This window comes from Podarcis bocagei (assembly GCF_964188305.1).
Source record: "Podarcis bocagei genome assembly, chromosome: 4".
Lineage (NCBI taxonomy): Eukaryota > Metazoa > Chordata > Lepidosauria > Squamata > Lacertidae > Podarcis > Podarcis bocagei.
This window is the reverse complement of record NC_138128.1, coordinates 57,530,952-57,558,685: the sequence shown is the minus strand read 5'-3', so window position 1 is coordinate 57,558,685 and position 27,734 is coordinate 57,530,952. Positions and strand designations below refer to the sequence as shown.

Genomic DNA, 27,734 nt, shown 5'->3' with positions numbered 1-27,734 from the left:
AGGAGGACTCTCCTGTGTGGGTGTCTGAGGGCCCTGCTCCTTCCTGCCACTCACCATCTGGCCCAGGGCGGGGCCTGAAGGACTCACAGGGACTGCTGCGCTCCGCTGCCCAGGAGGACTCTCCTGTGTGGGTGTCTGAGGGCCCTGCTCCTTCCTGCCACTCACCATCTGGCCCAGGGCGGGGCCTGAAGGACTCACAGGGACTGCTGTGCTCCGCTGCCCAGGAGGACTCTCCTGTGTGGGTGTCTGAGGGCCCTGCTCCTTCCTGCCACTCACCATCTGGCCCAGGGCGGGGCCTGAAGGACTCACAGGGACTGCTGCACTCTGCTGCCCAGGAGGACTCTCCTGTGTGAGTGCCTGAGGGCCCTGCTCCTTCCTGCCACTCACCATCTGGCCCAGGGCGGGGCCTGAAGGACTCACAGGGACTGCTGCGCTCTGCTGCCCAGGAGGACTCTCCTGTGTGAGTGTCTGAGGGCCCTGCTCCTTCCTGCCACTCACCATCTGGCCCAGGGCGGGGCCTGAAGGACTCACAGGGACTGCTGCGCTCCGCTGCCCAGGAGGACTCTCCTGTGTGGGTGTCTGAGGGCCCTGCTCCTTCCTGCCACTCACCATCTGGCCCAGGGCGGGGCCTGAAGGACTCACAGGGACTGCTGCACTCTGCTGCCCAGGAGGACTCTCCTGTGTGAGTGCCTGAGGGCCCTGCTCCTTCCTGCCACTCACCATCTGGCCCAGGGCGGGGCCTGAAGGACTCACAGGGACTGCTGCGCTCTGCTGCCCAGGAGGACTCTCCTGTGTGAGTGCCTGAGGGCCCTGCTCCTTCCTGCCACTCACCATCTGGCCCAGGGCGGGGCCTAAGGCCTCATAAGGACTGCTGCGTCTGCTGCCCAGGAGGACTCTCCTGTGTGAGTGTCAGAGGGCCCTGCGCCTTCCTGCCACTCACCATCTGGCCTGGGGCGTGGCCTAAGGCCTCATAAGGACTGCTGCGCTCTGCTGCCCAGGAGGACTCTCCTGTGTGGGTGTCTGAGGGCCCTGCTCCTTCCTGCCACTCACCACCTGGCCCAGGGCAGGGCCTGACAGGCCTCACAAGGACGGTTGCTGTCACTGCTGCTGCAGCCCAGGGGGATCCAGAGGGGCGCAGAGTTCTTTTTAAAATGTTTTAAAATGTTCCTTTTCCTTTTTTTTTTTTGTATATGCGGGGACGGGGATGGGGGTGGGATGGATGTTTAGTTGGGAATTTGTTTGATTTTAATGGATTTTTAATGGATTTGTAATTTTTATAGTTTTTCATTTGTATTGTTTTTTTGTTTTCTGGGTTTTTTTATTGTTTTAAGGTCTTATTTTGTTCTTAAGGGGAAGGGTCAGGGCTGCCGGGGAGTGGGTCCCAGCCAACAAAATGGCTGGGGTATGTTCCACAGAGGGGGATGCGCTGGGACAACCGATCTCAGTGATCACGGGTAGGAGGAGGAGTTACGCTAAGACCAGACCATGTCATTACAGAGGAGGCAGGTTTAGTCGTTGTCTGAGGACTATCCCTGCCTCCGGGTCTGGTCCTGTCCGGACGGATACTAGAATCAGCAAGGGATACCCACATAGCCTGAAGGTGCTGCTGTGCAATGCCAGGTCAATGATTCATAAGACCACTGCCATCCATGACTTGATCATGGATGGAGGATTTGACCTGGCTTGTGTAACAGAGACTTGGTTGGATGAAGCAGATGGGCCTGTTCTTGCCGCTGCTTGTCCACCAGGTTTCTCTTACGCACAGCAACCCAGGCCTTGTGGGCGGGGAGGGGGGGTTGCAGTGATTTTTAGGAAGTCATTAGTTTGCATCAGGCGTCCTATTGGGCAGACCCAGTTCTCTGAGTGCATGTTCTGGAAGTTGGGCAATAGGGGCAGTACAGGATTCCTTTTGGTGTACCGACCTCCCCGCTGCACCAAGGATTCCCTGCCCGAGCTGCTTCAGGTCGTGGCAGATGTTCTCCCGGAGACACCTAGTTTGGTTGTCCTAGGGGATTTTAATATCCATGCCGACACGACCTTACAAGGGGCCGCTCGGGACTTCGTGGAAAGCATGGCCTCCATGGGGCTGTCCCTGAATAAGTTTGGCCCAACCCATAGCCACGGACATGCCTTGGACCTGGTGTTTACCTCCATGGATTTTGGTGTTCTGACACTAAGTAAAAGCGAAACAAAAGAAGTGCCATGGTCAGACCACTTCCTGGTGCAACTTGACTTCTCCGCGACCCTTCCCCTCTGCAGGGAGGTGGGACCGATTCGGATGGTCCGCCCCCGCCACTTAATGGATCCAAATGGTTTCCAGAGAGCGGTAGGGGATGCTTTATCCCATGTTGATGGCCTTTCAGCTGATTCCCTGGTGGCCCGCTGGAATGTGGAGTTAACCAGGGCTATTGACTGTTTGGCTCCGAAGCGCCCTCTCCGATTGCATGGAGCCCGGACAGCCCCGTGGTTTTCCACGGATCTGAGGGCAATGAAACAATCGTTGAGACGGCTAGAGCGCCGGTGGCGGATGACCCATTCTGAAGCTGACCGGACACAGGTTAGAGCTCAGTGTCGAGCCTACCAAGTGGCGGTAGCGACGGCGAAGAAGGCTTTCTTCGCCGCCTCTATTGCATCTGCAGAAAACAGCAGCAGGAGACTTTTTCAGGTGGTCCGCAATTTAGCGGAACCACCTGCTGCTACATCGGGGCCCAGTACGGGCCACATGATCTCCTGCAATGATTTTGCAAAGTTTTTTGCAGATAAAGTCGCTCAGATTCGGGAAGAGGTAGACGCCACCGTGGGAGCAGGGCCGGGGCGGGAGAGTGCTAGAGTCCTGTCTAGTCAAATTGCGTGGGATCAATTCCAATCTGTTACCTCCGAGGATGTGGACAGGCTGCTTGGACGAGTGAAACCAACCACCTGTCTCCTTGATCCTTTGCCCATCCTGGCTTATAAAAGCTAGCCGGGAAGGGCTGGGAGATGGGCTTCGTGGGGTGGTGAATGCTTCCCTCCGTGAGGGAGCCTTCCCAGACCCGCTGAAAGAAGCGGTTATTAAACCGCTTCTTAAAAAACCATCTTTAGATGCGGCCACGATGGCCAACTACCGCCCAGTCTCAAATCTTCCATTCTTGGGCAAGGTGATTGAGCGAGTGGTTGCTGAACAACTCCAGGCACGCCTGGAAGAAGCGGACCATTTGGATCCCTTCCAATCGGGGTTCAGGCCTCATCATGGGACTGAAACTGCCTTGGTCGCACTGGTTGATGATCTCCGGCGGGCTAGGGACAAAGGTGAGAGCTGTTTCCTAGTTCTGCTGGATCTCTCAGCGGCGTTTGATACCATCGACCATAACATCCTTCTGGACCATCTTGAGGGGCTGGGAGCTGGGGGCACTGTCATACAGTGGTTCCGCTCCTTCCTCCTGGGCCGTGTTCAGAAAGTGGTGGGGGGGATGAGTGTTCAGACCCCTGGGCTCTCACTTGTGGGGTGCCTCAGGGTTCTGTCCTCTCCCCCATGCTTTTCAACATCTATATGCAGCCGCTGGGAGAGATCATCAGGGGGTTTGGGCTGGGTGTTCATCAGTATGCAGATGATACCCAGCTCTACCTTTCTTTCAAATCAGAACCAGTGAAGGCGGTGACAGTCCTGTGTGAGTGTCTGGAGGCGGTTGGAGGATGGATGGCGGCAAACAGATTGAGATTGAATCCTGACAAGACAGAAGTACTGTTTCTGGGGGACAGGAGGCGGGCAGGTGTGGGGGATTCCCTGGTCCTGAATGGGGTAACCGTGCCCCTGAAGGACCAGGTGCGCAGCCTGGGAGTCATTTTGGACTCACAGCTGTCCATGGAGGCACAGGTTAAATCCGTGTCCAGGGCAGCTGTGTACCAGCTCCATCTGGTACGTAGGCTGAGACCCTATCTGCCCGCGGACTGCCTCGCCAGAGTGGTGCATGCTCTGGTTATCTCCCGCTTGGACTACTGCAATGCGCTCTACGTGGGGCTACCTTTGAAGGTGACCCGGAAACTACAACTAATCCAGAATGCAGCAGCCAGACTGGTGACTGGGAACGGCTGCCGAGACCATATAACACCGGTCTTGAAAGACCTACATTGGCTCCCAGTACGTTTCCGAGCACAATTCAAAGTGTTGGTGCTGACCTTTAAAGCCCTAAACGGCCTCGGTCCAGTATACCTGAAGGAGCGTCTCCACCTCCATCGTTCTACCCGGACACTGAGGTCCAGCACCGAGGGCCTTCTGGCGGTTCCCTCACTGCGAGAAGCCAAGTTACAGGGAACCAGGCAGAGGGCCTTCTCGGTAGTGGCGCCCTCCCTGTGGAACGCCCTCCCACCAGATGTCAAAGAGAACAACAACTACCAGACTTTTAGAAGACATCTGAAGGCAGCCCTGTTTAGGGAAGCTTTTAATGTTTGATGTATCATAGTATTTTAATATTCTTTTGGAAGCCGCCCAGAGTGGCTGGGGAAACCCAGCCAGATGGGCGGGGTATAAATAATAAATTAATTATTAATAATTAACCAGGTCATCAACATTGGTTAGGACCAGATCTAAAATGACTGTTCCTCTTGTTGCTTCTCCCACTTTCTGGACAATGAAGTTGTCTGCAAGGCCAGTGAGGAATCTGTTTGACCTTATGCTCTTGCTGAGTTTGACATCCAACAAATATCCGGGTAATTGAAGTCCCCCATTACTACTATCTCCCTTCCTTTTGCTTGCTTGGCCATCTGTTCCAGGAAGGCATCATCTATGTCCTCCGTTTGGCTTGGGGATCTATAGTAAACTCCCACAATGAGGTCTCTGTTATTCTTCTCTCCCTTACCGTAATTTTGACCCAAATGCTCTCACTTTGGTTTTGAGGATCTAAATCTTGGATCTCTTCACAGGTATACACATATAACGCCACTCCTCCTCCTTTCTTGTCTGGTCTGTTTCTCTGAAATAGATTGTATCCCCCCATTATTACATTCCAATCGTGGGACTTATCCCACCAGGTTTCAGTGATGCCTATTATGTCATACTTAGTTTGCTGTACCAAGAGCTCAAGCTCATCTTGTTTATTTCCCATGCTTTGCGCATTAGTGTACAGACATTGAAGTCCATTAATCATTCCCCCGTGTCTCTTATTTATGGATTTTTTCCTCCCACCACTCAATGCATTGAGAACAGGCACCTGTTTAGTGGTGGTGGGGAAGTGGACCCTGAGATCATATAACACCAGTCCTGAAAGACCTACATTGGCTCCCAGTATGTTTCTGAGCACAATTCAAAGTGTTGATGCTGACGGCCTCGGTCCAGTATACCTGAAGAAGCGTCTCCATCCCCATCATTCTGGCCCAGACACTGAGGTCCAGCTCCGAGAACCTTCTGGCGGTTCCCTCACTGTAAGAAGTGAAGCTACAGGGAACCAGGCAGAGGGCCTTCTCAGTAGTGGCGCCCACCCTGTGGAATGCCCTCCCATCAGATGTCAAGGAAATAAACAGCTAGGTGACTTTTAGAAGACATCTGTTTAGGGAAGTTTGTACTGTTTGAAGTTTTATCGTGTTTTTATATTCTGTTGGAAGCTTTACTATTATTATTATTATTAATAATAATAATTTTCTCTTTTTTCAAGTCTTCAATTCAGTTTACACTTCTACACCAGATTGCAATTTTTAAAACAACAAATTCACCAATATTTTAGTGCAAATTGCTCCTACTGTACACATTTGTGGATGAAATTTTGCCTGATATGGACATTTTCCCAAGGCCATTCCCCCACTTCACCCTAGTGCACACATTACTGGACTGGAGAACTGCATTGCAAAATTCAAATGTGAACCAAACGTATCTGTCGTCCCTAGGCACTTCATGCCAATCATGTATTTCCTTTGAACCATACAAATAAATTTATGTTTGCTTGTGAGGCAATGAAGAAAAATGCACACTGGCAACTTGCAGGGATTTTATTGGAAAGTAGTTGGAAGCAAAATAAATTTCATATCATTTGGCATAAATTTTCATTAAAGACTCTGACAAATCCTTCATGAAATATAGTCACTATTCACATCCAACATATAAAGTTTCCAACTGTAATGTTTATGCGTAGAAAGGCTATTATCATAACTTGTATACATAGGGTATGGGACTTTGATTTAAATGATATAACCATAGACAATAGAAGGGGAGGGAATTAAAAGGAGAATGAGATCCTTTCCTCAATGACATTAAGTAAAAGCAGCTGGGTATAACTAATGTTCTTGATCAGCATGAATATTAAATCCCAATATTTGGACTTAACTGAGTTCTTGCTTCTGCTAAAATGTAAATGTGTCTGTCTGTAGGTTTGTTGGATTACGAACCACTTTCTTAGAAGGAACTGATTACTTTTAGAAATATATGCTAGAAACAGAGCTTTTGTGTGTGTGCAGAAAGTGCTTAATTTTTACATTGGTGATGCATTGGAATCAGTTGGTTTCAGTTTGCTGCTTATAAGAAAGCCAGATGGAGACCGTGGCTGCCAAAAGTACAGTAGTAACAGTAAGTAGGATGCCAGCTTTATCCTTTTCTAGACTTGCACTCTAAGCCAGTTCTGTAAATGAGAAACATAGTTTAGAACAACGTGTTAATCCAATTATTCATCAGATTTCTGATCTGCCTTCACCAAATGATCCCAGTAAAACATTCTATACAATTATCAACATATATGTCTGTTATTTTTGTAAGAGATGTCCTTCAAACACCTAATTTAAGGACAACTGGCAACTTTGCCCCTGCATGTTCATCATGGGATGACAACAACTGTTTTGAAGGCAAGAAGGTAGCAGGTTCAGTTTCTGCTTTCTCCCAGTAGGGCTAGAGAAGAGCTCTATCTAAAACCCTGAAATGTGACTGCCTGTTGCTCTAAGGAACTCTGAGCTAGATTGACCAGCTGACTGACTTTAAATATGACAACTTCCTATATCCTTAAGATAAAATGATCTTGCTCAGGTGTGATTCACTTCTCTCAGAGGAAACTATGGAGTTCTCATTGTACCTATTATCCCAGACATAATTTTTCTCAAAACAATACAGTTCAACTACTAATCTGCAAGTCATCAGTTGATGAAGGTGCATGTAACTTATCTGAATGTTTAAGAGCTGTAATTTGCAATATCCAGTTTACTTCAATTGAACTGAATTTAGACCCCATTATTTAAAGGACAATATAACACAGGGAAACATATTTCCCACCCCCATTGTATTTGCATCTGAGGTAATAGTTAAAATGAGATCTTGGACCACATACAAACATTAATCTAAGGATGCAGAAGATCAATAAAGTCCAGAGTTGTATAGACCAGTATGTTATAGTGTCTTCCAAAGGATTTAGACTTCCACTTTCAGCCCTCTTAAAGATCTAGGGCCTTCCCAGGTCACAACTTTCATGGACTCTACTCCACATGCTTCTCTGCTGTTGATGCCTGGCTGTATTGTGTCCTTGAACTGCAACAATACATATTGATTGCCTGGAAGTGAAAGGTATGGGGATCCCAGTGCTGGGCAGGCACACAATAGCAAGAGTGTCAAATTGGCTCTGCTGCACTGCACAGTGTGACAGTTCCAAGGTCCTCGCACCTTGTCGCACCCCTTCTCCCCCCGGTAAGTGCCAGCAGCATGCTAGATTTGGAATCTGGAGAGCAGTGATGCCCAACCTACGTTGTTACATGGGCCACTACTGTCTGTGCGTCTGTATAGAAACATCTGACTTTTGTGGGGCTGTAATGTAACATACTACATAAATATAAGAGTCAAATTCTTCACTCTGTCCACTTCTGCATCTGACTCTCTAGTCACTCCTGGCATAGAACTCCAAGAAAGTTGCCCATTAGGGAACATGACCTTAACAGGGGAAGCCATGTAGAATGAGGTTTCATTGTGTGATGTTACTATGCTTTTGCCAAGCAAAATCGGAATATTGGTTTAAATACAGTAGCAAAATAGTAAAAAAATGTATTCTTTGGGCTACTTCAGAATATATTTTGAGAATCACCACTGTAACAAGAAAAGGAATCATAGGTAAAAGTTACCCTGCTTTTTGTCTTCCTTAGCTTCTTTTTGAAGCTTGATTGGTCCTACAACCACATCAACCTTCTCCTGAAGTTCATTTGCATCCCTCTTCTTTCTAGTTAAACATCCTTGGTAGCATCGGGATGAGTAATCATATGCCTTACACACTACTAGTTTGCACCGCAAATAAACTTCATTGTGATAGTTAAGAAACTTAAAGGAGCTGAACATGAAACGAACTTCGTTTCTCCTTGGATTTCCCAGATATCTGAAGGTAGAGTCTCGTGGACATCTGAAAATAAAAGAACCAGGTTTGTTTAGATAATGACTTTAGAGGAATCCTTTACTTAGAATACTAAAAGGAGTCATTTCTGGAGTTCTGAAGCATGTTATCTCTGGAGATGAAGAACCATGTTGGGGAAGAATGGGAAGAAACTTCAATAAGTGGGAGGTGGATTTCAGAGAGCAAGATGGAAGACAAATTCAGTGTATATGAAAGCAGTCACTCAAGATACTAGAACTCAGGACCACCCAATGAAGATGAATGTTGTGGGGAAATCAAGACAAGTGAAAGTGCTTCTTCACACAGCACAGCTGATAGTTAAATTTTGGAAGTCACTCCCAGAAGATGGTGATGAGGACCACCAACTTGGATGGGGATTAAATGAATTCATGGAGGTTTGGGCTATCAGTAACTATGAGCACTGATGGCTGTCCTTTGACCTCCACTGTTGAATGCAGTTAAGTTTCTGAATGAGAGTTGCAGGGAATCCCACGTGGAGAGAATGCTGTGACAATCAGGCCCTGTGTGCAGTCTTCTCAAAGGCATCTGGCTGGCCACTGGGGAAAAAGATACTAGACTAGATGGACCTTTGGTCTGATCCAGCAGGGCTTATCATATATTCTTATGTTCTAAATGGGTAGGGGCAACTCCACAAGCCCAGTTGGAGAATGCAGTGGAAGTGGTACCGTGTCTGGAGGACCACAGTGGGATTATGGCTGTCAGTCAGAACAGATTTTTGAATGTTCTAAGTGGATATAGTTTAATTTTCTTTCATAGAATTAGGAAGTTAGTCTCAACCAAAAAAGACATCTGGCAGGGACATCATGTATATGCAACAAAAACAAAAACACGTTGCTCAGTCCAGTTCAAAGTATACTTTTGCCTTGCTTTTGTATGAGAAAATTTGGATGATGACACAACATAGCAGCAAACATCCATCTTTATTAGTCCATTCAGTAGCAAATATTTGTAGGTAGCATAGTGGGTTCTTTCTAGATTTTCTTAAGAAGTATTATGTCAGAATTAAAATGTGTGCTAATGTTCAAGTTTGAGAGAATAGCAACTCCTCTTGTCCATAACAAAAATAAACATTTAAGTGCATTCCTATGCGTGCCTACTCAAAAATCCAATTGAGCGCAGTATGGTTTACTCTACATAATGTGAATAAGAGTGCGTGTTTAGCCTTAAATCTGCTGCTTTATAAGCCAAAAGGCAAGTGTTTCTTCTAAGTTTGTATCTAAACATTTTTATCTAAAACATACTCACCCACTCCTCCATAAGTCATAGGTCAGAGTTGTGAAGTCACCAGAGTTTGGAGATGCTTCACATGTATCTAGAAATAGTACTAAGTTTGGATCAGAACTGTGGAGAGTAGCTTGGAGGTAGAGCGCTTGATTGAGTGACACAAAGTATGGAGAAGAGCGAACTTGATAGTTGAAAGACCACGAATCAAAGAAGGCAAGTGTCACATTGTAACTGCCATGTCCTAGTTCAGTAATGTCAGTGGAATTACGAGCAACAAACGTTGTCTCTACAACAGCAGTCTTGTTCATTTCACACATGATGTGAAACTGAAAGTTACTATTTCTTGTAATGATATAACCAGAAGCTGATGTCTTGATTATGTTGGAATAGATGATGGTGTCATTATTTGCCTGCTAAAGGACAGGGGGAAACAATATATGTCAACAGTACACATAAATCAGTAACCACCATATATAAAACACCCAGCCAGTGTGGTGTAGTGGTTAAGAGCGGTAGTCACGTAATCTGGGTAACCGGGTTCGCGTCTCCGCTCCTCCACATGCAGCTGCTGGGTGACCTTGGGCCAGTCACACTTCTTTGAAGTCTCTCAGCCCCACTCACCTCACAGAGTGTTTGTTGTGGGGGAGGAAGGGAAAGGAGATTGTTAGCCGCTTTGAGACTCCTGAAGGGGAGTGAAAGGCGGGATATCAAATCCAAACTCTTCTTCTTCTTCTTCTTCTCTGTACTTAATCACTTTAAAATGTCCTGACATTCCAGACATACAATTATGAAAGTCACCTTGTACGTTCAGAAATTTTATTTTATTTTTTTTGGAAAAGGTAGGAAAGATATAAGAAATATAATATTCTTTAAGAAGCTGAGAATAGAAACACATATGTAGAAACAGGCAAAAATATTACAACATTTCTTCTTTTCTTTTTTTTAAAGGTAATTAATGTTGAGATGACACCTGACTTTCAACGTGTTGGATTTCTTTAAGAGTTTTAAAATTCTTTTTTCTTTCTTTTAAACTATGAGTTTTGTGCTCAAAAGAGAAGAAATTGGAGACAAAAAAAATGGACTATACATATACACTTTTAAAAATGCAAAATATTCAAAGGGCCAGAATTAGCTGGCTTACTAAATCTGGGAGACAATTTCAGGAACATAGGCTTCTTTCCTCCTCACATCACTTTCTCTTTCTGGAGCAAATTCCCCACTCCTGCTTTTTCTATGATTAAGAGAAATGTCAGAATTTACCTGCAATACTGTCTGCTTTAAATGGTATGGCAAATTGCTGGCATTTTCTCTTTATCCTGGGCTCCGAAACTAATCTGGAATTCTAGTCTCAAATCCCAGTTAAGACTAACATTAAGTAGTGATCATATGGCTGAAGGTCAATTCTGATATTTCTTCTAAACACAGTAAAAGAAAGAGGAGGAATCTGGATCCATGGCAGGGTAGAAAAGAAGCAGTGTGGATTTCCTAAATGTTCCCATAATGTTAGTGTTTGCTGGACCAAAAGATAGAATACTTTCCCCATTTTTAAAATAGTGAGTTTACAAAGCTTACACAGATAATGGCAGAATGTAGATTTGGTGTTTAAAGCTCTTTTTCTTACCTGTCTTATTGTGCCACACCCACTGAATGGTATATTGAAGACCACATAGTATTGTGTAATCTGAGGTGCGCAGAAAGAGTCTGAAGAATTCAGGTACAGACTCCATTCATTATAACCCAGCAACCGGAGATACGCTTTGCTGATGCGTGCAACCATGTATTCTCCAGAACATGAAAGGGCTAAACGATAGCACATAGAAACAGCATTGAATTGTGTAAAATGCAAACACACTTTTGTTAAATGTAGTTGCTGGATCTTGCATGGAGCCAGCCTCTTCCCACAAGTGTCTTGCATGGAGTTCCAGTTCAACCCAACCCAACCCCCCAACCCCATTATGCCATTCTGCAGCTGCATCCAAGCCACCTGCTGACTTAATCCCCCTTAGAAAGTCCTTTCAGGAGTGTTTAATTGCATCAGAGAAGGGACAGAACAGAGCAGAATGCTCAAACTTTCCTTTGCCACTTGTTCCCCTCTTTTAGATGATTTCCCCATCTACTTGGCTTCACAGCCACTGTTGAAAGGTATCCCTGAGTCTCAAACACCGTAAGAAAGCGGAAAATTTCAGAAGAAAAGCAACTGGGCAGTGAAGGCTGAATTGTTCCCTTCCCTTCCACCCCTTCCTCTTTGCACATCACCTCCTCCTAAAGTACTTTGCAAAGAAGAAGGGTTGCCTGTGACTTCCTTACCTGTGCCTACACTGTACCTGTGTCAGAAGATTTATCTTAAACACAATTACATCTCTGTAAGCGTCTGTCAGGGGTTTAGGAGCAGAGGCACGGGCAAGGGAGGAAACAGAGAGCGAAGGGGAGGAGGCAGAAGAAAAGATGAGTGATGACGACGACCCGAGATCTCCTAGTCTTTCCAGTGAATCAGAGGATTCACAGAAAGGAGCACCAGTGGCCAGGGCAAGGGGGGCACCCCAGGAAGATAGAGCCAGAAGGGACTCAGGGGGGAGCAGCTGGAAATCGGGACCAGCGTCACCGCCAGGAAGCAGGGAAGAGGAAGGGAGCCAGGGGGGAAGCGCTGGCAGCTCACCACAGGAGGGAGGGCATGAGTCAGGAGTGGCCACACCTCCATCGGGGAGCGAAGAAACGGTTAAGAGGAAGGTGGAAGGTTGGGCGCGCGCGCCAAGTTCAAATGCAGAGGAAGGCGGCGCAGTAAGCAGCCCCGAAAGGGAACCAGGTCCTAAAGCCCGGCGCAAGGAGGCAGGAGGGTCCGGGTCAGCGTCAGAAGAATCCCGGAAGGAGGAGGCCCCGGGGGGTAGAGGGACCCAGAGGAGGACAGTCAGGCGGAAAAGGTGGAGCAAGGCTAGGATATTAAGTTGGTGCTCACGGGGCGGAGACTCAGACGGAGCTTCGCCGATCTAGCTACTAGACGTAGAGTTTGCGCGCAGCAGCGTGAGAATGGAAACTGTAATTCAATAAAGACTTTTACTTAATGATCGCTGGCTAGCGTGATCCTCTGTGAGCTAGGATCTTCAAGCAGCTCTGACAGTAAGCTCCGTCTCCTCATTGTGGGCATCTACAGCCTCGAGGAGGGGAGAGAAACAGGTGCCTACTAGCGAGCTCACGAACGGCAGACGACATGACGGCTGAGCAGCAGATAGAGGACCTCAGAAAAGCAGTGGCACAACTGAACGCCGAGGTTCTCGCATCCAGGAAGAGAGAGGAGGAGGCAGCTGCCGCCTGCAGGGATCTCCAGGTCAGGTTAGACGTGCTGACAAAGCAGACACCCCGGCAGGAGGGAATTGGGTTGGCGAGACGGGCAGGCGGGCTAGTCTCTCACTTCGATGGGAACCTGCAACAGTATCCCAACTTTAGAGCCGACGTACTGTGCGCACTGCAACTGCTGCATAAAGACTTTAGAGATGAACAAGAGAGAGTGGGGTTCATCATGTCCCATCTGCATGGGGATGCGAAAGCATGGCTACGCAATTTATGGAGAGATAAGGATCCGGCGCTCCAGACTGCGGATGCCTTTATTAAAGCGATGGATGGGTGCTTTTTATCAAGTATTGACGTGGATCTTGCACGGAAGGAGGTGCATGGGCTGAGACAAGGGAGGGCCAGCGTCAGGCAGTATCATGCCCGCTTTTTCACCTTGGTCAGTGCCCTGGAATGGGACAGAGATTCGGCTCCTGTAAGAGACCTCTTTTGGGAGGGGCTGCACAACTCGATTAAAGATGAGATCGCGAGGGGGGAGAGACCCCGAACCACCCAGGAGGTCGTTCAGAGGGCACTGGCAGTGGGGGTGAGGCTGGAAGGACGTCCGTGGAGCAGGGACGAAGGGCGTGGAGGGCGCGAACCAGCCGGGGGCCCCTCCTTCCTTCCCAGAGAAGCAGCGCGGGCGCAATCCACGCCTCCGCCAGGAGGAGGAGCCGAACCTATGGAGGTTGGAGGTGCAAGGGCTCAGTCAGCAACCAGAGCCCTAGCACCGGCAGCAGTGAAAGCGAAGCCTCCTAGAGGGACCAGGAAGTGTTACGTCTGTGAGGAACCAGGGCATATGGCAAAAGAGTGTCCCCAGAGGCCCCACAAGCTCACTGCAGCCTCAGCAATGGTGACTGCAGCAACGCAGCAAGGAGGACCACAGCAGGGAAACGACGCAGTCTGGCTGGAGGAAGAGGCACTGGGGCCCAGCCAGACGTGTTAGTGACGAAGTCCCCAGAAATTTTGCAGCCCGTGAACCCCCTCCCGCCCAAACCAGTAGTGCGGCTCACAGCATCTCTCCAGCTGCCCAATGGAATCACCATAGACGTGCCAATCACCATCGACTCAGGCAGCAATGCGGACTTTATAGGGCAGGACTTTGTCGACAGGCACGCTGTGCAGTTGCTGCCAGCCACACTGCCCCTGCAGGTTGTCACGGTGGATGGCAGGGAGCTGCTCGGGGGGCAAGTGGTGAAGCAGACGCCACCAATGGTGATGCGACTTGGGAATCACAGAGAAATCATCAGCTTCAACGTCACTCAACTATCTGACACGCCCGTTGTATTGGGCATGAGTTGGCTGGACAAGCACAGCCCAACGATGGCTTGGTACCAGAGGCAGCTGACCTTCGGCTCTTCCTTTTGTGCTGAACACTGCATCGTGCCCAGGCAGGAAGGAGAGGAAGAGGAGTCACAGCTGCTGCTAGGCACGCTGCAAGCGATTCCCCACAAGTACGCTGAGTTTTTGGAAGTTTTCTGCGAGAAGGAGGCAGACAGGCTACCCCCTCACAGACCATATGACTGCAAAATTGACCTGCTGCCGGGGGCGGCGCTGCCTAAAGGGAAACTGTATTCCATGTCAGAGGACGAACTGCAAGAACTCAAGGAGTTCATTGATCATAATTTGCAGCGCGGCTTCATCCGGGAGTCCAAGGCAGTGGGGGGCAGTCCCGTATTCTTTGTTAAGAAGCGGGACACGCCCCAAAAGAGACTCGTAGTGGATTACAGGATTTTGAACAGTGTGACTAGGCCATCGGACTTACCCATGCCCCGAATTGACGACCTCCTCGCGAAGGTACGGAACGGCAGAGTGTTCACCAAGTTGGACCTGCGGGGGGCGTACAACCTCATTCGCATGCGGGAGGGTGATGAGTGGAAGACAGCCATGTTCACGCCCCTGGGGACCTACGAATATAGAGTTATGCCTTTTGGATTGCAAAATGGCTCCCACGTTTTTCAAGCATTTATGCATCACGTGTTGGCGGGACTTCTCTACAAGACGTGCGTCTGTTTCTTAGATGACATCCTGATCTTTTCGGAGTCGCAGCAGGAGCATGACAAGCACGTCAAGGAAGTGCTGAGCAGGCTAAAGCAACATAGGCTCTACGCCAAGCTGGAGAAGTGCCAATTTGACGTGACGGAGGTGGATTTTCTGGGCTACAAGCTGTCTGACAAGGGGCTCGCCATGGACAGCGCCAAGGTTCGAGCGGTGTTGGATTGGAAGAGCCCGCGCAACCGGAAGGAGGTCCAACGGTTTGTCGGCTTTGCGAACTTCTATCGCAAGTTTATCAAGGGCTTCGCGATGCAGACGGCGGCCATCACAGACACGCTTAGCTCCAAGAAAAAGAAGTTCATTTGGACAGAGCAGGCGGAGCAGTCCTTTCAGGCACTCAAGCGTCTCTTCGCGTCGGAAGAGCAGCTGCTTCATGTCAACCCCAGCAAGCCGATGAGGGTGGAGACAGACGCTTCGGACAGAGCCGTGGGGGCGGTCCTGCTGCAGAAAGACCCGCAGGGGGTGTGGCGACCGGGAGCGTTTTACTCCAGGAAGCTCAGCAAGTCCGAGCAGAACTACACCATATGGGACAGGGAGTTGCTGGCCATTCATGCAGCGTTCAAGGCGTGGAGGCACTTTCTGATCGGCGCCAAGCACACGGTGCAGGTTTGCACGGACCACAAGAATCTAGAGCACTGGCGCACGGCACAGTTCCTGAACCAGAGGCAGATACGTTGGGCTGAGTTCTTTGCGAACTTCGACTTCCGAATAGAGTATGTCCCGGGGGACACCAACATCATGGCAGACGCTCTCTCCCGTAAGCCACAGTATCTGGAGGACGCAACACCAGCGGCCGCCATGCACATCTTCGCACCGACAGTGTGGGCGTGCGCCGCGGCGACCGTGGACCTAGAGGCGGTGCGGCGAGCGTTGCAGGGGGACTCCTTCGCACAAGCAAAGATGGCAGAGGTGCAAAGGGGCAAGGCAGCGGCCGACGGTTTCCAGCTAAGAGATGGATTGCTCATCCGTAAAGGGGCCATCTACGTGCCGGGAGACGAACTTCGAGCCAAGGTGCTGCAGCAGCTGCACGACGCGCCCACGGCCGGGCACTTTGGCAAGGAGAAGACGGTGGAATTAGTAGCCAGGGATTTCTGGTGGCCTGGAATGAGAGGGGAGGTCGCAGACTACGTGGCGAGGTGTGACACCTGCCAGAGGGCCAAACCAGTGCACAAACCGCCGGCCGGACTGTTGGAACCGCTGCAAACTCCGGTCGAACCTTGGGAAAGGGTGGCCCTGGACTTTGTCACGGATCTGCCCAGCTCAAGGGGCAAGACGGCAGTGCTGGTGGTGGTGGACCTGTTTTCCAAGATGGCGCATTTCATCCCGTGTGCTAAGGTGGCCACGGCGGAGCAAACCGCCAAACTGTTCATAGACCACGTGTTCAAGGTTCACGGTCTGCCACGGTCTATTCTGTCCGACCGCGGGCGGCAGTTCATCTCGAACTTCTGGCAGAAGCTGATGGGCTTCCTGAACGTCAAGATCAACCTGGCGTCGGCGAGACACCCGCAGACCAACGGGCAAGCGGAGCGGGTCAATGCCATCATGCAGCAGTACCTGAGATGTTATGCAAATCAACAGCCTGCGACGTGGGTGGATTACCTGCCGCTTGCAGAGTTCGCCTACAACAACACGAAGCACGTATCCACGGGGGTCACGCCGTTCTTCGCCAACAACGGGAGGCACCCCAGAACCTTCCCGGGACTGGAAAGAATGGGGGAGGGGGAGCCGCAGACAGCAGATGCGTTCGCGTCGGAGCTGCAGGAAGTCCACGATCAGCTGAGGCGCCACCTGGAGCTGGCCAAGCACGCATACAAGGTACAAGCAGACAAGCACAGAAGGGTTGGAGAAGAGCTCCACGTGGGAGACTGGGTTTGGTTAGCGGCCCACGCAGTGCCGGCCAGGTCGTTGGCCAAGAAGAAACTAGGGCATAAACAACTGGGGCCCTACCAAGTCGAAGAGCAGGTCAACCCGGTAGCTTTCAGACTGGCACTTCCGGAGGGTTCCAGAATGCATCCGGTATTCCATAGATCGGTGCTCACTCCCTACAAGGCACCGCACAGGTTCCAGGAACCCGGAACGGCGCCGAGTCCGGCCAGAGACAGAACAGGGCACGCGGGAGCGGCACAGAAGGAGCGCATCAACGAAGTCACGGAGATTTTGGACTCCAGATGGGGGGAAGAGGGGGTAGAATACTTTCTCGCCAAGGAGGGCACCCCGGCCAGTGCGAACAGCTGGGTGCCGGGCTACGCCTTAGACGAACCTCTGCTCAAAGACGAGTTTCATGCCCTCTTCCCACATAGACCTATGCCAGCAGACTTTTTCGACGACTGGCTTTTCACGCCCACGCTTTCGGCCAGCACGTTCCGGGGGTTCGACTCGGACGAGGAGCCGACACGAGACGTCCGTTCCCCGGAGGGGTCACCCTCGGGATCCGCCTCAGAACCCTCGTATTGGTGGGACGATAGGCCAGAGGAGCAGTTCCGCAGAAAGTGGCTGGAATGCTCAGGACGAGCAACGCCGCCAGGAGGAAGTGAGGGAGAGACGGACATGGACATTTTCGGGGACGACCCTGGTTTCGAGCACGGCGGCACAGAGATGGAAGCGGAGGTGACCGTCGTCGACGAGAGCAGGGAGGAAGAACCGGAAGACTTCAGATGGAGGCCCGCCACGGGAAGCGACCGATATCCGACGTTCGTCCCTTTGCAACAGCAGCCCCCAGCTCCAGCACCGGAAGGAGGGGAGGGGGGAATGGGGGGCTTCGGGGGGGGGATGGATGTCAGGGGTTTAGGAGCAGAGGCACGGGCAAGGGAGGAAACAGAGAGCGAAGGGGAGGAGGCAGAAGAAAAGATGAGTGATGACGACGACCCGAGATCTCCTAGTCTTTCCAGTGAATCAGAGGATTCACAGAAAGGAGCACCAGTGGCCAGGGCAAGGGGGGCACCCCAGGAAGATAGAGCCAGAAGGGACTCAGGGGGGAGCAGCTGGAAATCGGGACCAGCGTCACCGCCAGGAAGCAGGGAAGAGGAAGGGAGCCAGGGGGGAAGCGCTGGCAGCTCACCACAGGAGGGAGGGCATGAGTCAGGAGTGGCCACACCTCCATCGGGGAGCGAAGAAACGGTTAAGAGGAAGGTGGAAGGTTGGGCGCGCGCGCCAAGTTCAAATGCAGAGGAAGGCGGCGCAGTAAGCAGCCCCGAAAGGGAACCAGGTCCTAAAGCCCGGCGCAAGGAGGCAGGAGGGTCCGGGTCAGCGTCAGAAGAATCCCGGAAGGAGGAGGCCCCGGGGGGTAGAGGGACCCAGAGGAGGACAGTCAGGCGGAAAAGGTGGAGCAAGGCTAGGATATTAAGTTGGTGCTCACGGGGCGGAGACTCAGACGGAGCTTCGCCGATCTAGCTACTAGACGTAGAGTTTGCGCGCAGCAGCGTGAGAATGGAAACTGTAATTCAATAAAGACTTTTACTTAATGATCGCTGGCTAGCGTGATCCTCTGTGAGCTAGGATCTTCAAGCAGCTCTGACAGCGTCAGACATTGTATTGAGATTAGTTAGGTAGATTGCATTTGACTCAGTGCTTGGAATGAACTAGTTAACGAAATTCACAGAATTCAAAATCTTTGAACTACACCTGAAAGCAGTTCCTATAATTGCAGGCTGAACTGAATGTGATTAAGTTTCAAGGCTTTGATTTGATTCCAAGGTTCTTACTCATTCTCCCCGATTTTCAAAAGTATATCTTATGGAGAACTTTGAACTTACTTCTGGATTTAACTGCTGTGGAACTCGTAGGAATAGCTGCAGAAACAAAAGCATGACTAGAGTGAAATCTATACGAATTTAAATTCTGCACAATCTAAAAGTGTAGGCATGAGGTTGACTTCTGTGCCATCACCTTGGCGCCACCAGTTCTGAGAAGGGCAATATTTTCATCATACATTGTCACTTTAACATTAGGCTTAGGTTATAAACAAAGATAAAAATGGAAGCCATGATTTGGGAGAAGGAGCATCAATAAAAAGGTGCCCTCAAAGGCTGAGAGAATCAGACAAATAAGAAATAAAATGTACCTGTTGTATTAGGTCGTCCAGAAGCTGTGGATAAACCAATAATAAAAATATTCAGCCAGCATAAATATTAAGAAAAAGACCCTTGATGTACATAAAATAGTGACATCTGTTGGTTGATATTCTGTATCTATTTTTTTACAATCCAGCAGAACAGATTTCCAGTGCTGGTTCTCTGTAAGGATAAAGGCACTGCAATGAATCCTGCCTATTTCCATCCGCATGGCAACATAGGATCTTTCCTTGAACAGAGCAACTGACATTCATGCCTTGCTTTCCTGTTGAAACTGGAGGGATGTCACCACAACAGGTTATTTGCCTCTTTCTACAGAATGCACCTCCATCTTGGGAGGAGTGGAGAATATTGCACAGCATGTACAATATTATTAAGGATTTTTAATAATAATAATAATGATGATGATGATGATGATGTAATAATGCCAATAGGAAGCAGAAGTATGGCCACGCAATTTACCAAATAGACTTTATACCATTTCCTCATTCATTTGGCTTCCTGCAATGAGATCTCCACTGTTAGAAATATATTAGAAGACTAAATACAAAGGATCTGAAAGTTACCTGAGCAGATGACACCAGCGTCTTCATGATGACCACAATTGTGACGTTCCCATCCCAGATGAGAGCACAGCTCCAGAGATGGTTCATTCCCTCTGCAGTTTACATCATCCAGGAGAATCTGGCCAGAGCCTCGGCCAAAATGGGCACTTCCTGGTGCTGACAAAGCCAATCCACATCCAAGCTTTCTGCAGACAACCTGTGCGTCATTTAAGTCCCAGCCATCATCACAGACCGTCCCCCAGCTTCCTCTGTAGTTGAGTTCCACGCGTCCTTCACACCTGTTGTTCCCACCGACCAGCCTCATGGGAACATCTTAGAACAAGAAAATATCATTCTTACTTATGCAAGACTTGTAAACTCAGGTTCTCCCCATCCCTAACCTAAGCATCAGACTCTATTGGCATCAGGATTTCAACATGTTGACTTTGTGCAGCTCATCAAGATAGTAGCGGCTGTGGAGGCCTTTTGCATTCATAACTAATGAAACTTAACATATCTCCCCAGTTCTATACTGTATTGCCTTGAAAAAACAAATGTGTTGTATGTTAGGGGATTCCTTGCAATTGTGCAAAATATACTCCCCTCCCAAAAAGAAATGTTCATGTTACATAATTCCTGTCAAAACAAAAAGTTCTCTGCTTGAACTTGCCAAGCATACTTTCCATGACCTTGAATGGAGATGTGAACTGCAGTGGACCGAACACGGGTGTTTTGTAAAGGAAGCAATGTGAACCGGAACGAGTTCCTTTTGGGTCATGATGAAATTAAACTAAAGCTGGTTCCTTTCTTAAATGAACTTTCAAGCCTTTGATCTGACGCCAATGTTCTTGCTCATTCTCCCCAATTTTCAGAGGCCTAGGTTACAGTGAAGTGAGATCTTTTGGCATTTAAATTCTGCATCATCTAAAACTGTAGGCATGAGGTTGACTTCTGTACCGTCACTTGGGCCAAACCAATGACAAGCAGGTCAATATTACCACCATACATGGTCCAATGAGCCTGTTTAGAGCTGGGCTTTGTTCAGTTCCAAAGATAAAAATGGAAGCTGTGATCTGGAAGAATCTACATCTTAAAAAAAACTTTTCTTTAAATGTTGAAGGAATTAGGCAAATAAGAAATAAAGGGTACCTGGTGTGTGTGGTGTTCTGGAAGCTGTGGATAAACAAATAATAAAAATATTCAGCTAACATAAATATTAAGAAAAAGACCCTTGATGTACATCAAATGGTGACATCTGCTGGTTGATATTCTGCATCTATTTTGTTACAATCCAGCAGAACAGATACCCAGAATAACCGCATGCAGTGCTGGTTCTCTGTAAGAATAAAGGCACTGCAATGAATCCCGCTTCCTTCCATCCGCATGGCAACATAGGATCTTTCCTTGACAAGAGCAACTGACACTCATGCCTTGCTTTCCCTTTGAAACTGGAGGGATGCCACCACCACAAGTTATTTACCTCTTTCTACAGAATGCACCTCCATCTTGCGAGGAGTGGAGAATAGTGCACAGATGCCCCTTTAAGGCTTTTTAATAAAAAATATATATGTAATAATGCCTATAGGAAGGAGAAGCTGCATCCAAACCACCTGCTGACTCAATCTCCCTTAGAAAGTGCTCTCAGAGGTGTTTAATTGCATCAGAGAAGGGACAGAACTGAGCAGAATGCTCAAACTTTGCTCTGCCACTTGTTCCCCCTCCTTTAGATGATTTTTCCATCTACTGGATTTCACAGCCACTGTTGAAAGGTATCCATGAGTCTCAAACACCGTAAGAAAGCGGAAAATTTCAGAAGAAAAGCAACTGGGCAGTGAAGGCTGAAGTGTTCCCTTCCCTTCCATCGCATCCTCTTTGCACATCACTTCCTCCTGAGGCACTTTGCAAAGAAGAAGGGTTGCCTGTGACTTCCTTACCTGTGTCCACACTGTACCTGTGACAGAAAATTTATCTTAAACACAATTACATCTCTGCAAGCGTCAGACATTTTACTCAGACAAGTTAGGGAGACTGCATTTGACTCAGTGTTTGGAATGAACTAGTTCACGAAATTCACAGAATTCAAAAATCTTTGAACTACACCTGAAAGCAATTCCTATAATTGCAGGCTGGCATGAATGTAATTAACTTCATTTTGGGGGTAGAACATTCAGTGATTTTTAGTTCATCTTTAGGGTCATTCTTTTATTAATTCTATATATTCTTTTGGCCTCCAAACATAAGGATTGTATTTTAGTCTTCTTAAGTACATATGATACAGGAGCAAGTTTTAACATTCTGAATGCTGAAAACAAATTGGAAAGGATATTTGGGATGTACTAGAACTGAACTTAGAACTGAACATGAACTAAACAGCTAAAAGAGGTAAACCTGAACTGATCTAGTTCCTTTTTAAAACAAAATTTCACGGCTTTGATTTGATTCCAAGCTTCTTACTCATTCTCCCTGATTTTCAAAAGTATATCTTATGGAGAACTTTGAACTTACTTCTGGATATAACTTCTGTGGGACTTGTAGGAAGAGCTGCAGGAAAAAAAGAATGACTAAAGTGAAATCGATACGCATTTAAATTCTGCACAATCTAAAAGTGTAGGCATGAGGTTGGGTTTGCCCCATCAATTCTGAGAAGGGCAATATTTTCATCATACATGATCAGTTTAACATTAGGCTTTGGTTATAAACAAAGATAAAAATGGAAGCCATGATTTGGAAGAAGGAGCATCAATAAAAACGTGCCCTCAAACCTTGAGAGAATCAGAGAAATAGAAAATAAAAGGTACCTGTTGTATTAGGTCTTCCGGAAGCTGTGGATAAACAAATAATAAAAATATTCAGCCAGCATAAATATTAAGAAAAAGACCCTTGATGTACATAAAATAGTGACATCTGTTGGTTGATATTCTGTATCTATTTTTTTACAATCCAGCAGAACAGATTTCCAGTGCTGATTCTCTGTAAGGATAAAGGCACTGCAATGAATCCTGCCTCCTTCCATCCGAATGGCAACATAGGATCTTTCCTTGACCACAGCAACTGACATTCATGCCTTGCTTTCCTGTTGAAACTGGAGGGATGTCACCACAACAGGTTATTTGCCTCTTTCTACAGAATGCACCTCCATCTTGGGAGGAGTGGAGAATATTGCACAGCATGTACAATATTATTAAGGATTTTTAATAATAATAATGATGATGATGATGATGATGATGATGATGATGATGTAATAATGCCAATAGGAAGCAGAAGTATGGCCACGCAATTTACCAAATAGACTTTATACCATTTCCTCATTCATTTGGCTTCCTGCAATGAGATCTCCACTGTTAGAAATATATTAGAAGACTAAATACAAAGGATCTGAAAGTTACCTGAGCAGATGACACCAGCGTCTTCATGATGACCACAATTGTGACGTTCCCATCCCAGATGAGAGCACAGCTCCAGAGATGGTTCATTCCCTCTGCAGTTTACGTCATCCAGGAGAATCTGGCCAGCGCCATTGCCAAAATGGGCACCTCCTGGTGCTGACAAAGCCAATCCACATCCAAGCTTTCTGCAGACAACCTGTGCGTCATTTAAGTCCCAGCCATCATCACAGACCGTCCCCCAGCTTCCTCTGTAGTAGAGTTCCACGCGTCCTTCACACCTGTTGTTCCCACCGACCAGCCTCATGGGAACATCTTAGAACAATAAAATATCATTCTTACTTATGCAAGACTTGTAAACTCAGGTTCTCCCCATCCCTAACCTAAGCATCAGACTCTATTGGCATCAGGATTTCAACATGTTGACTTTGTGCAGCTCATCAAGAGAGTAGCGGCTGTGGAGGCCTTTTGCATTCATAACTAATGAAACTTAACATATCTCCCCAGTTCTATACTGTATTGCCTTGAAAAAACAAATGTGTTGTATGTTAGGGGATTCCTTGCAATTGTGCAAAATATACTCCCCTCCCAAAAAGAAATGTTCATGTTACATAATTCCTGTCAAAACAAAAAGTTCTCTGCTTGAACTTGCCAAGCATACTTTCCATGACCTTGAATGGAGATGTGAACTGCAGTGGACCGAAGACGGGTGTTTTGTAAAGGAAGCAATGTGAACCGGAACGAGTTCCTTTTGGGTCATGCTGAACTTAAACTTAAGCTGGTTCCTTTCTTAAAGGAACTTTCAAGCCCTTGATTTGACGCCAATGTTCTTGCTCATTCTCCCCAATTTTCACACACCTATCTTACGGCGAACACTGAACTTACCTTTGGGTGAAACTGTTGGTTCATTTGTAGGAACTTCTTCTGCAGAAACAAACATGACAAAAGTGAGATCTTTTGGCATTTAAATTCTGCACCATCTAAAACAGTAGGCATGAGGTTGACTTCTGTACCGTCACTTGGGCCAAACCAATGATGAGCAGGTCAATATTACCACCATACATGGTCCAATGAGCCTGTTTAGCGCTGGGCTTTGTTCATTTCCAAAGATAAGAATGGAAGCTGTGATCTGGAAGAATCTACATCTTTAAAAAACTTTTCCTAAAATGTAGAAGGAATTAGGCAAATAAGAAATAAAAGGTACCTGGTGTATGAGGTCCTACGGAAGCTGTGGATAAACAAATAATAAAAATATTCAGCTAGCATAAATATTAAGAAAAAGACCCTTGATGTACATAAAATAGTGACATCTGCTGCTTGATATTCTGCATCTATTTCGTTACAATCCAGCAAAACAGATACCCAGAATAATCACACGCAGTGCTGGTTCTCTGTAAGAATAAAGGCATTGCAATGAATCCTGCCTCCTTCCATCTGCATGGCAACATAGGATCATTTCTTGACCAAAGCAACTGACACTCATGCCTTGCTTTCCCTTTGAAACAGGACGGATGTCACCACCACAAGTTATTTGCCTCTTTCTACACAATGCACCTCCATCTTGCAAGGAGAGGAGAATATTGCACAGATGCCCCTTTAAGGATTTTTAATAAAAAATAGATAGGTAATAATGCCAATAGGAAGGAGAAGCTGCATCCAAACCACCTGCTGACTCATTCTCCCTTAGAAAGTCCTCTCAGGGGTGTTTAATTGCATCAGAGAAGGGACAGAACTGAGCAGAATGCTCAAACTTTCCTCTACCACTTGTTCCCCTCATTTAGATGATTTCCCCATCTACTTGGCTTCACAGCCACTGTTGAAAGGTATCCCTGAGTCTCAAACACCGTAAGAAAGCGGAAAATTTCAGAAGAAAAGCAACTGGGCAGTGAAGGCTGAAGTGTTCCCTTCCCTTCCATCCCATCCTCTTTGCACATCACCTCCTCCTGAGGCACTTTGCAAAGAAGAAGGGTTGCCTGTGACTTCCTTACCTGTTTCCACACTGTACCTGTGACAGAAAATTTATCTTAAACACAATTACATCTCTGCAAGCGTCAGACATTTTACTCAGACTAGTTAGGTAGACTGCATTTGACTCAGTGTTTGGAATGATCTAGTTCACGAAATTCACAGAATTCAAGAATCTTTGAACTACACCTGAAAGCAATTCCTATAGCTGCAGGCTGAACTGAATGTGATTAAGTTCATTTTGGGGGTAGAACATTCAGTGATTTTTAGTTCATCTTTAGGTTCATTCTTTCATTTGTCTTTTTTAATTCCATATAATCATTTTGCCTCCAAACCTAAGGATTATATTTTAGTCTTCTTAAGTAGATATTATACAGGAGCAAGGTATAACATTCTGGATGCTGAAAACAAACTGGAAAGGATATTTGGGATGTACTAGAACTGAAATGTGAACTGAACATGAACTAAACGGCTACAAGAGGTAAACTTGAACTGAAGTAGTTCCTTTTTAAAACAAACTTTCACGGCTTTGATTTGATTCCAAGCTTCTTACTCATTCTCCCTGATTTTCAAAAGTATATCTTATGGAGAACTTTGAACTTACTTCTGGATATAACTTCTGTGGGACTTGTAGGAAGAGCTGCAGGAAAAAAAGAATGACTAAAGTGAAATCTATACGCATTTAAATTCTGCACAATCTAAAAGTGTAGGCATGAGGTTGGGTTTGCCCCACCAATTCTGAGAAGGGCGATATTTTCATCATACATGATCAGTTTAACATTAGGCTTTGGTTATAAACAAGGATAAAAATGGAAGCCATGATTTGGAAGAATAAAAAGAATAAAAAGTTGCCCTCAAATGCTGAGAGAATCAGACAAATAAGAAATAAAATGTACCTGTTGTATTAGGTCGTCCGGAAGCTGTGGATAAACAAATAATAAAAACATTCAGCCAGCATAAATATTAAGAAAAAGACCCTTGATGTACATAAAAAAGTGACATCTGCTGGTTGATATTCTGTATCTATTTTGTTACAATCCAGCAGAACAGATTTCCAGTGCTGATTCTCTGTAAGGATAAAGTTACTGCAATGAATCCTGCCTCCTTCCATCTGAATGGCAACATAGGATCTTTCCTAGACCACAGCAACTGACATTCATGCCTTGCTTTCCTGTTGAAACTGGAGGGATGTCACCACAACAGGTTATTTGCCTCTTTCTACAGAATGCACCTCCATCTTGGGAGGAGTGGTGAATATTGCACAGATGCCCCTTTAAGCCTTTTTAATAAAAAATAGATAGGTAATAATGCCAATAGGAAGCAGAAGTGTGGCCACATAATTTACCAAATAGACTTTATACCATTTCCCCATTCATTTGGCTTCCTGCAATGAGATCTCCACTGTTAGAAATATATTAGAAGACTAAATACAAAGGATCAGAAAGTTACCTGAGCAGATGACACCAGCGTCTTCATGATGACCACAATTGTGACGTTCCCATCCCGGATGAGAGCACAGCTCCAGAGAAGGTTCATTCCCTCTGCAGTTTACATCATCCAGGAGAATCTGGCCAGAGCCATTGCCAAAATGGGCACTTCCTGGTGCTGACAAAGCCAATCCACATCCAAGCTTTCTGCAGACAACCTGTGCGTCATTTAAGTCCCAGCCATCATCACAGACCGTCCCCCAGCTTCCTCTGTAGTTGAGTTCCACGCGTCCTTCACACCTGTTGTTCCCACCGACCAGCCTCATGGGAACATCTTAGAACAATAAAATATCATTCTTACTTATGCAAGACTTGTAAACTCGGGTTCCCCCCATCCCTAACCTAAGCATCAGGCTCTACTGGCATCAGGATTTCAACATGTTGACTTTGTGCAGCTCATCAAGAGAGTAGCGGCTGTGGAGGCCTTTTGCATTCATAACTAATGAACCTTAACATATCTCCCCAGTTCTATATTGCCTTGAAAAAACAAATGCGTTGTATGTTAGGGGATTCCTTGCAATTGTGCAAAATATACTCCCCTCCCAAAAAGAAATGTTCATGTTACATAATTCCTGTCAAAACAAAAAGTTCTCTGCTTGAACTTGCCAAGCATACTTTCCATGACCTTGAATGGAGATGTGAACTGCAGTGGACCGAACACGGGTGTTTTGTAAAGGAAGCAATGTGAACCGGAACGAGTTCCTTTTGGGTCATGCTGAACTTAAACTTAAGCTGGTTCCTTTCTTAAAGGAACTTTCAAGCCTTTGATTTGACGCCAATGTTCTTGCTCATTCTCCCCAATTTTCACAGACCTATCTTACGGTGAACACTGAACTTACCTCTGGGTGAAACTGTTGGTTCATTTGTAGGAACGTCTTCTGCAGAAACAAACAAGACAAAAGTGAGATCTTTTGGCATTTAAATTCTGCATCATCTAAAACTGTAGGCATGAGGTTGACTTCTGTACCGTCACTTGGGCCAAACCAATGACAAGCAGGTCAATATTACCACCATACATGGTCCAATGAGCCTGTTTAGAGCTGGGCTTTGTTCATTTCCAAAGATAAAAATGGAAGCTGTGATCTGGAAGAATCTACATCTTTAAAAAACTTTTCTTTAAATGTTGAAGGAATTAGGCAAATAAGAAATAAAAGGTACCTGGTGTATGAGGTCCTACGGAAGCTGTGGATAAACAAATAATAAAAATATTCAGCTAGCATAAATATTAAGAAAAAGACCCTTGATGTACATAAAATAGTGACATCTGCTGCTTGATATTCTGCATCTATTTCGTTACAATCCAGCAAAACAGATACCCAGAATAACCACACGCAGT

General features: G+C 46.8%; 1 protein-coding gene across 3 annotated transcripts in view; it reads right to left on the bottom strand.

The window, feature by feature from the left end:
- Positions 1-5,943: 5,943 nt before the first annotated feature.
- The window catches only part of LOC308586356 (scavenger receptor cysteine-rich domain-containing protein DMBT1-like), a 40,829-nt gene continuing 19,038 nt past the window's right edge, over positions 5,944-27,734 (bottom strand). For all 3 annotated transcript variants that reach the window (XM_081192835.1, XM_081192836.1, XM_081192837.1), the window contains 15 exons: positions 27,557-27,580; positions 27,238-27,276; positions 26,361-26,672; positions 25,808-25,831; positions 25,516-25,551; positions 22,950-23,261; positions 22,362-22,385; positions 22,069-22,104; positions 19,585-19,896; positions 19,009-19,032; positions 18,701-18,736; positions 11,191-11,369; positions 9,591-9,982; positions 8,062-8,333; positions 5,944-6,584 (listed from right to left, as the gene is read on the bottom strand). In XM_081192835.1, coding sequence (XP_081048961.1) covers positions 6,574-6,584; positions 8,062-8,333; positions 9,591-9,982; positions 11,191-11,369; positions 18,701-18,736; positions 19,009-19,032; positions 19,585-19,896; positions 22,069-22,104; positions 22,362-22,385; positions 22,950-23,261; positions 25,516-25,551; positions 25,808-25,831; positions 26,361-26,672; positions 27,238-27,276; positions 27,557-27,580 — 2,033 coding nt within the window. In that variant the 3' untranslated portion in view covers positions 5,944-6,573. The remainder of the gene's footprint in view (positions 6,585-8,061; positions 8,334-9,590; positions 9,983-11,190; positions 11,370-18,700; positions 18,737-19,008; positions 19,033-19,584; positions 19,897-22,068; positions 22,105-22,361; positions 22,386-22,949; positions 23,262-25,515; positions 25,552-25,807; positions 25,832-26,360; positions 26,673-27,237; positions 27,277-27,556; positions 27,581-27,734) is intronic.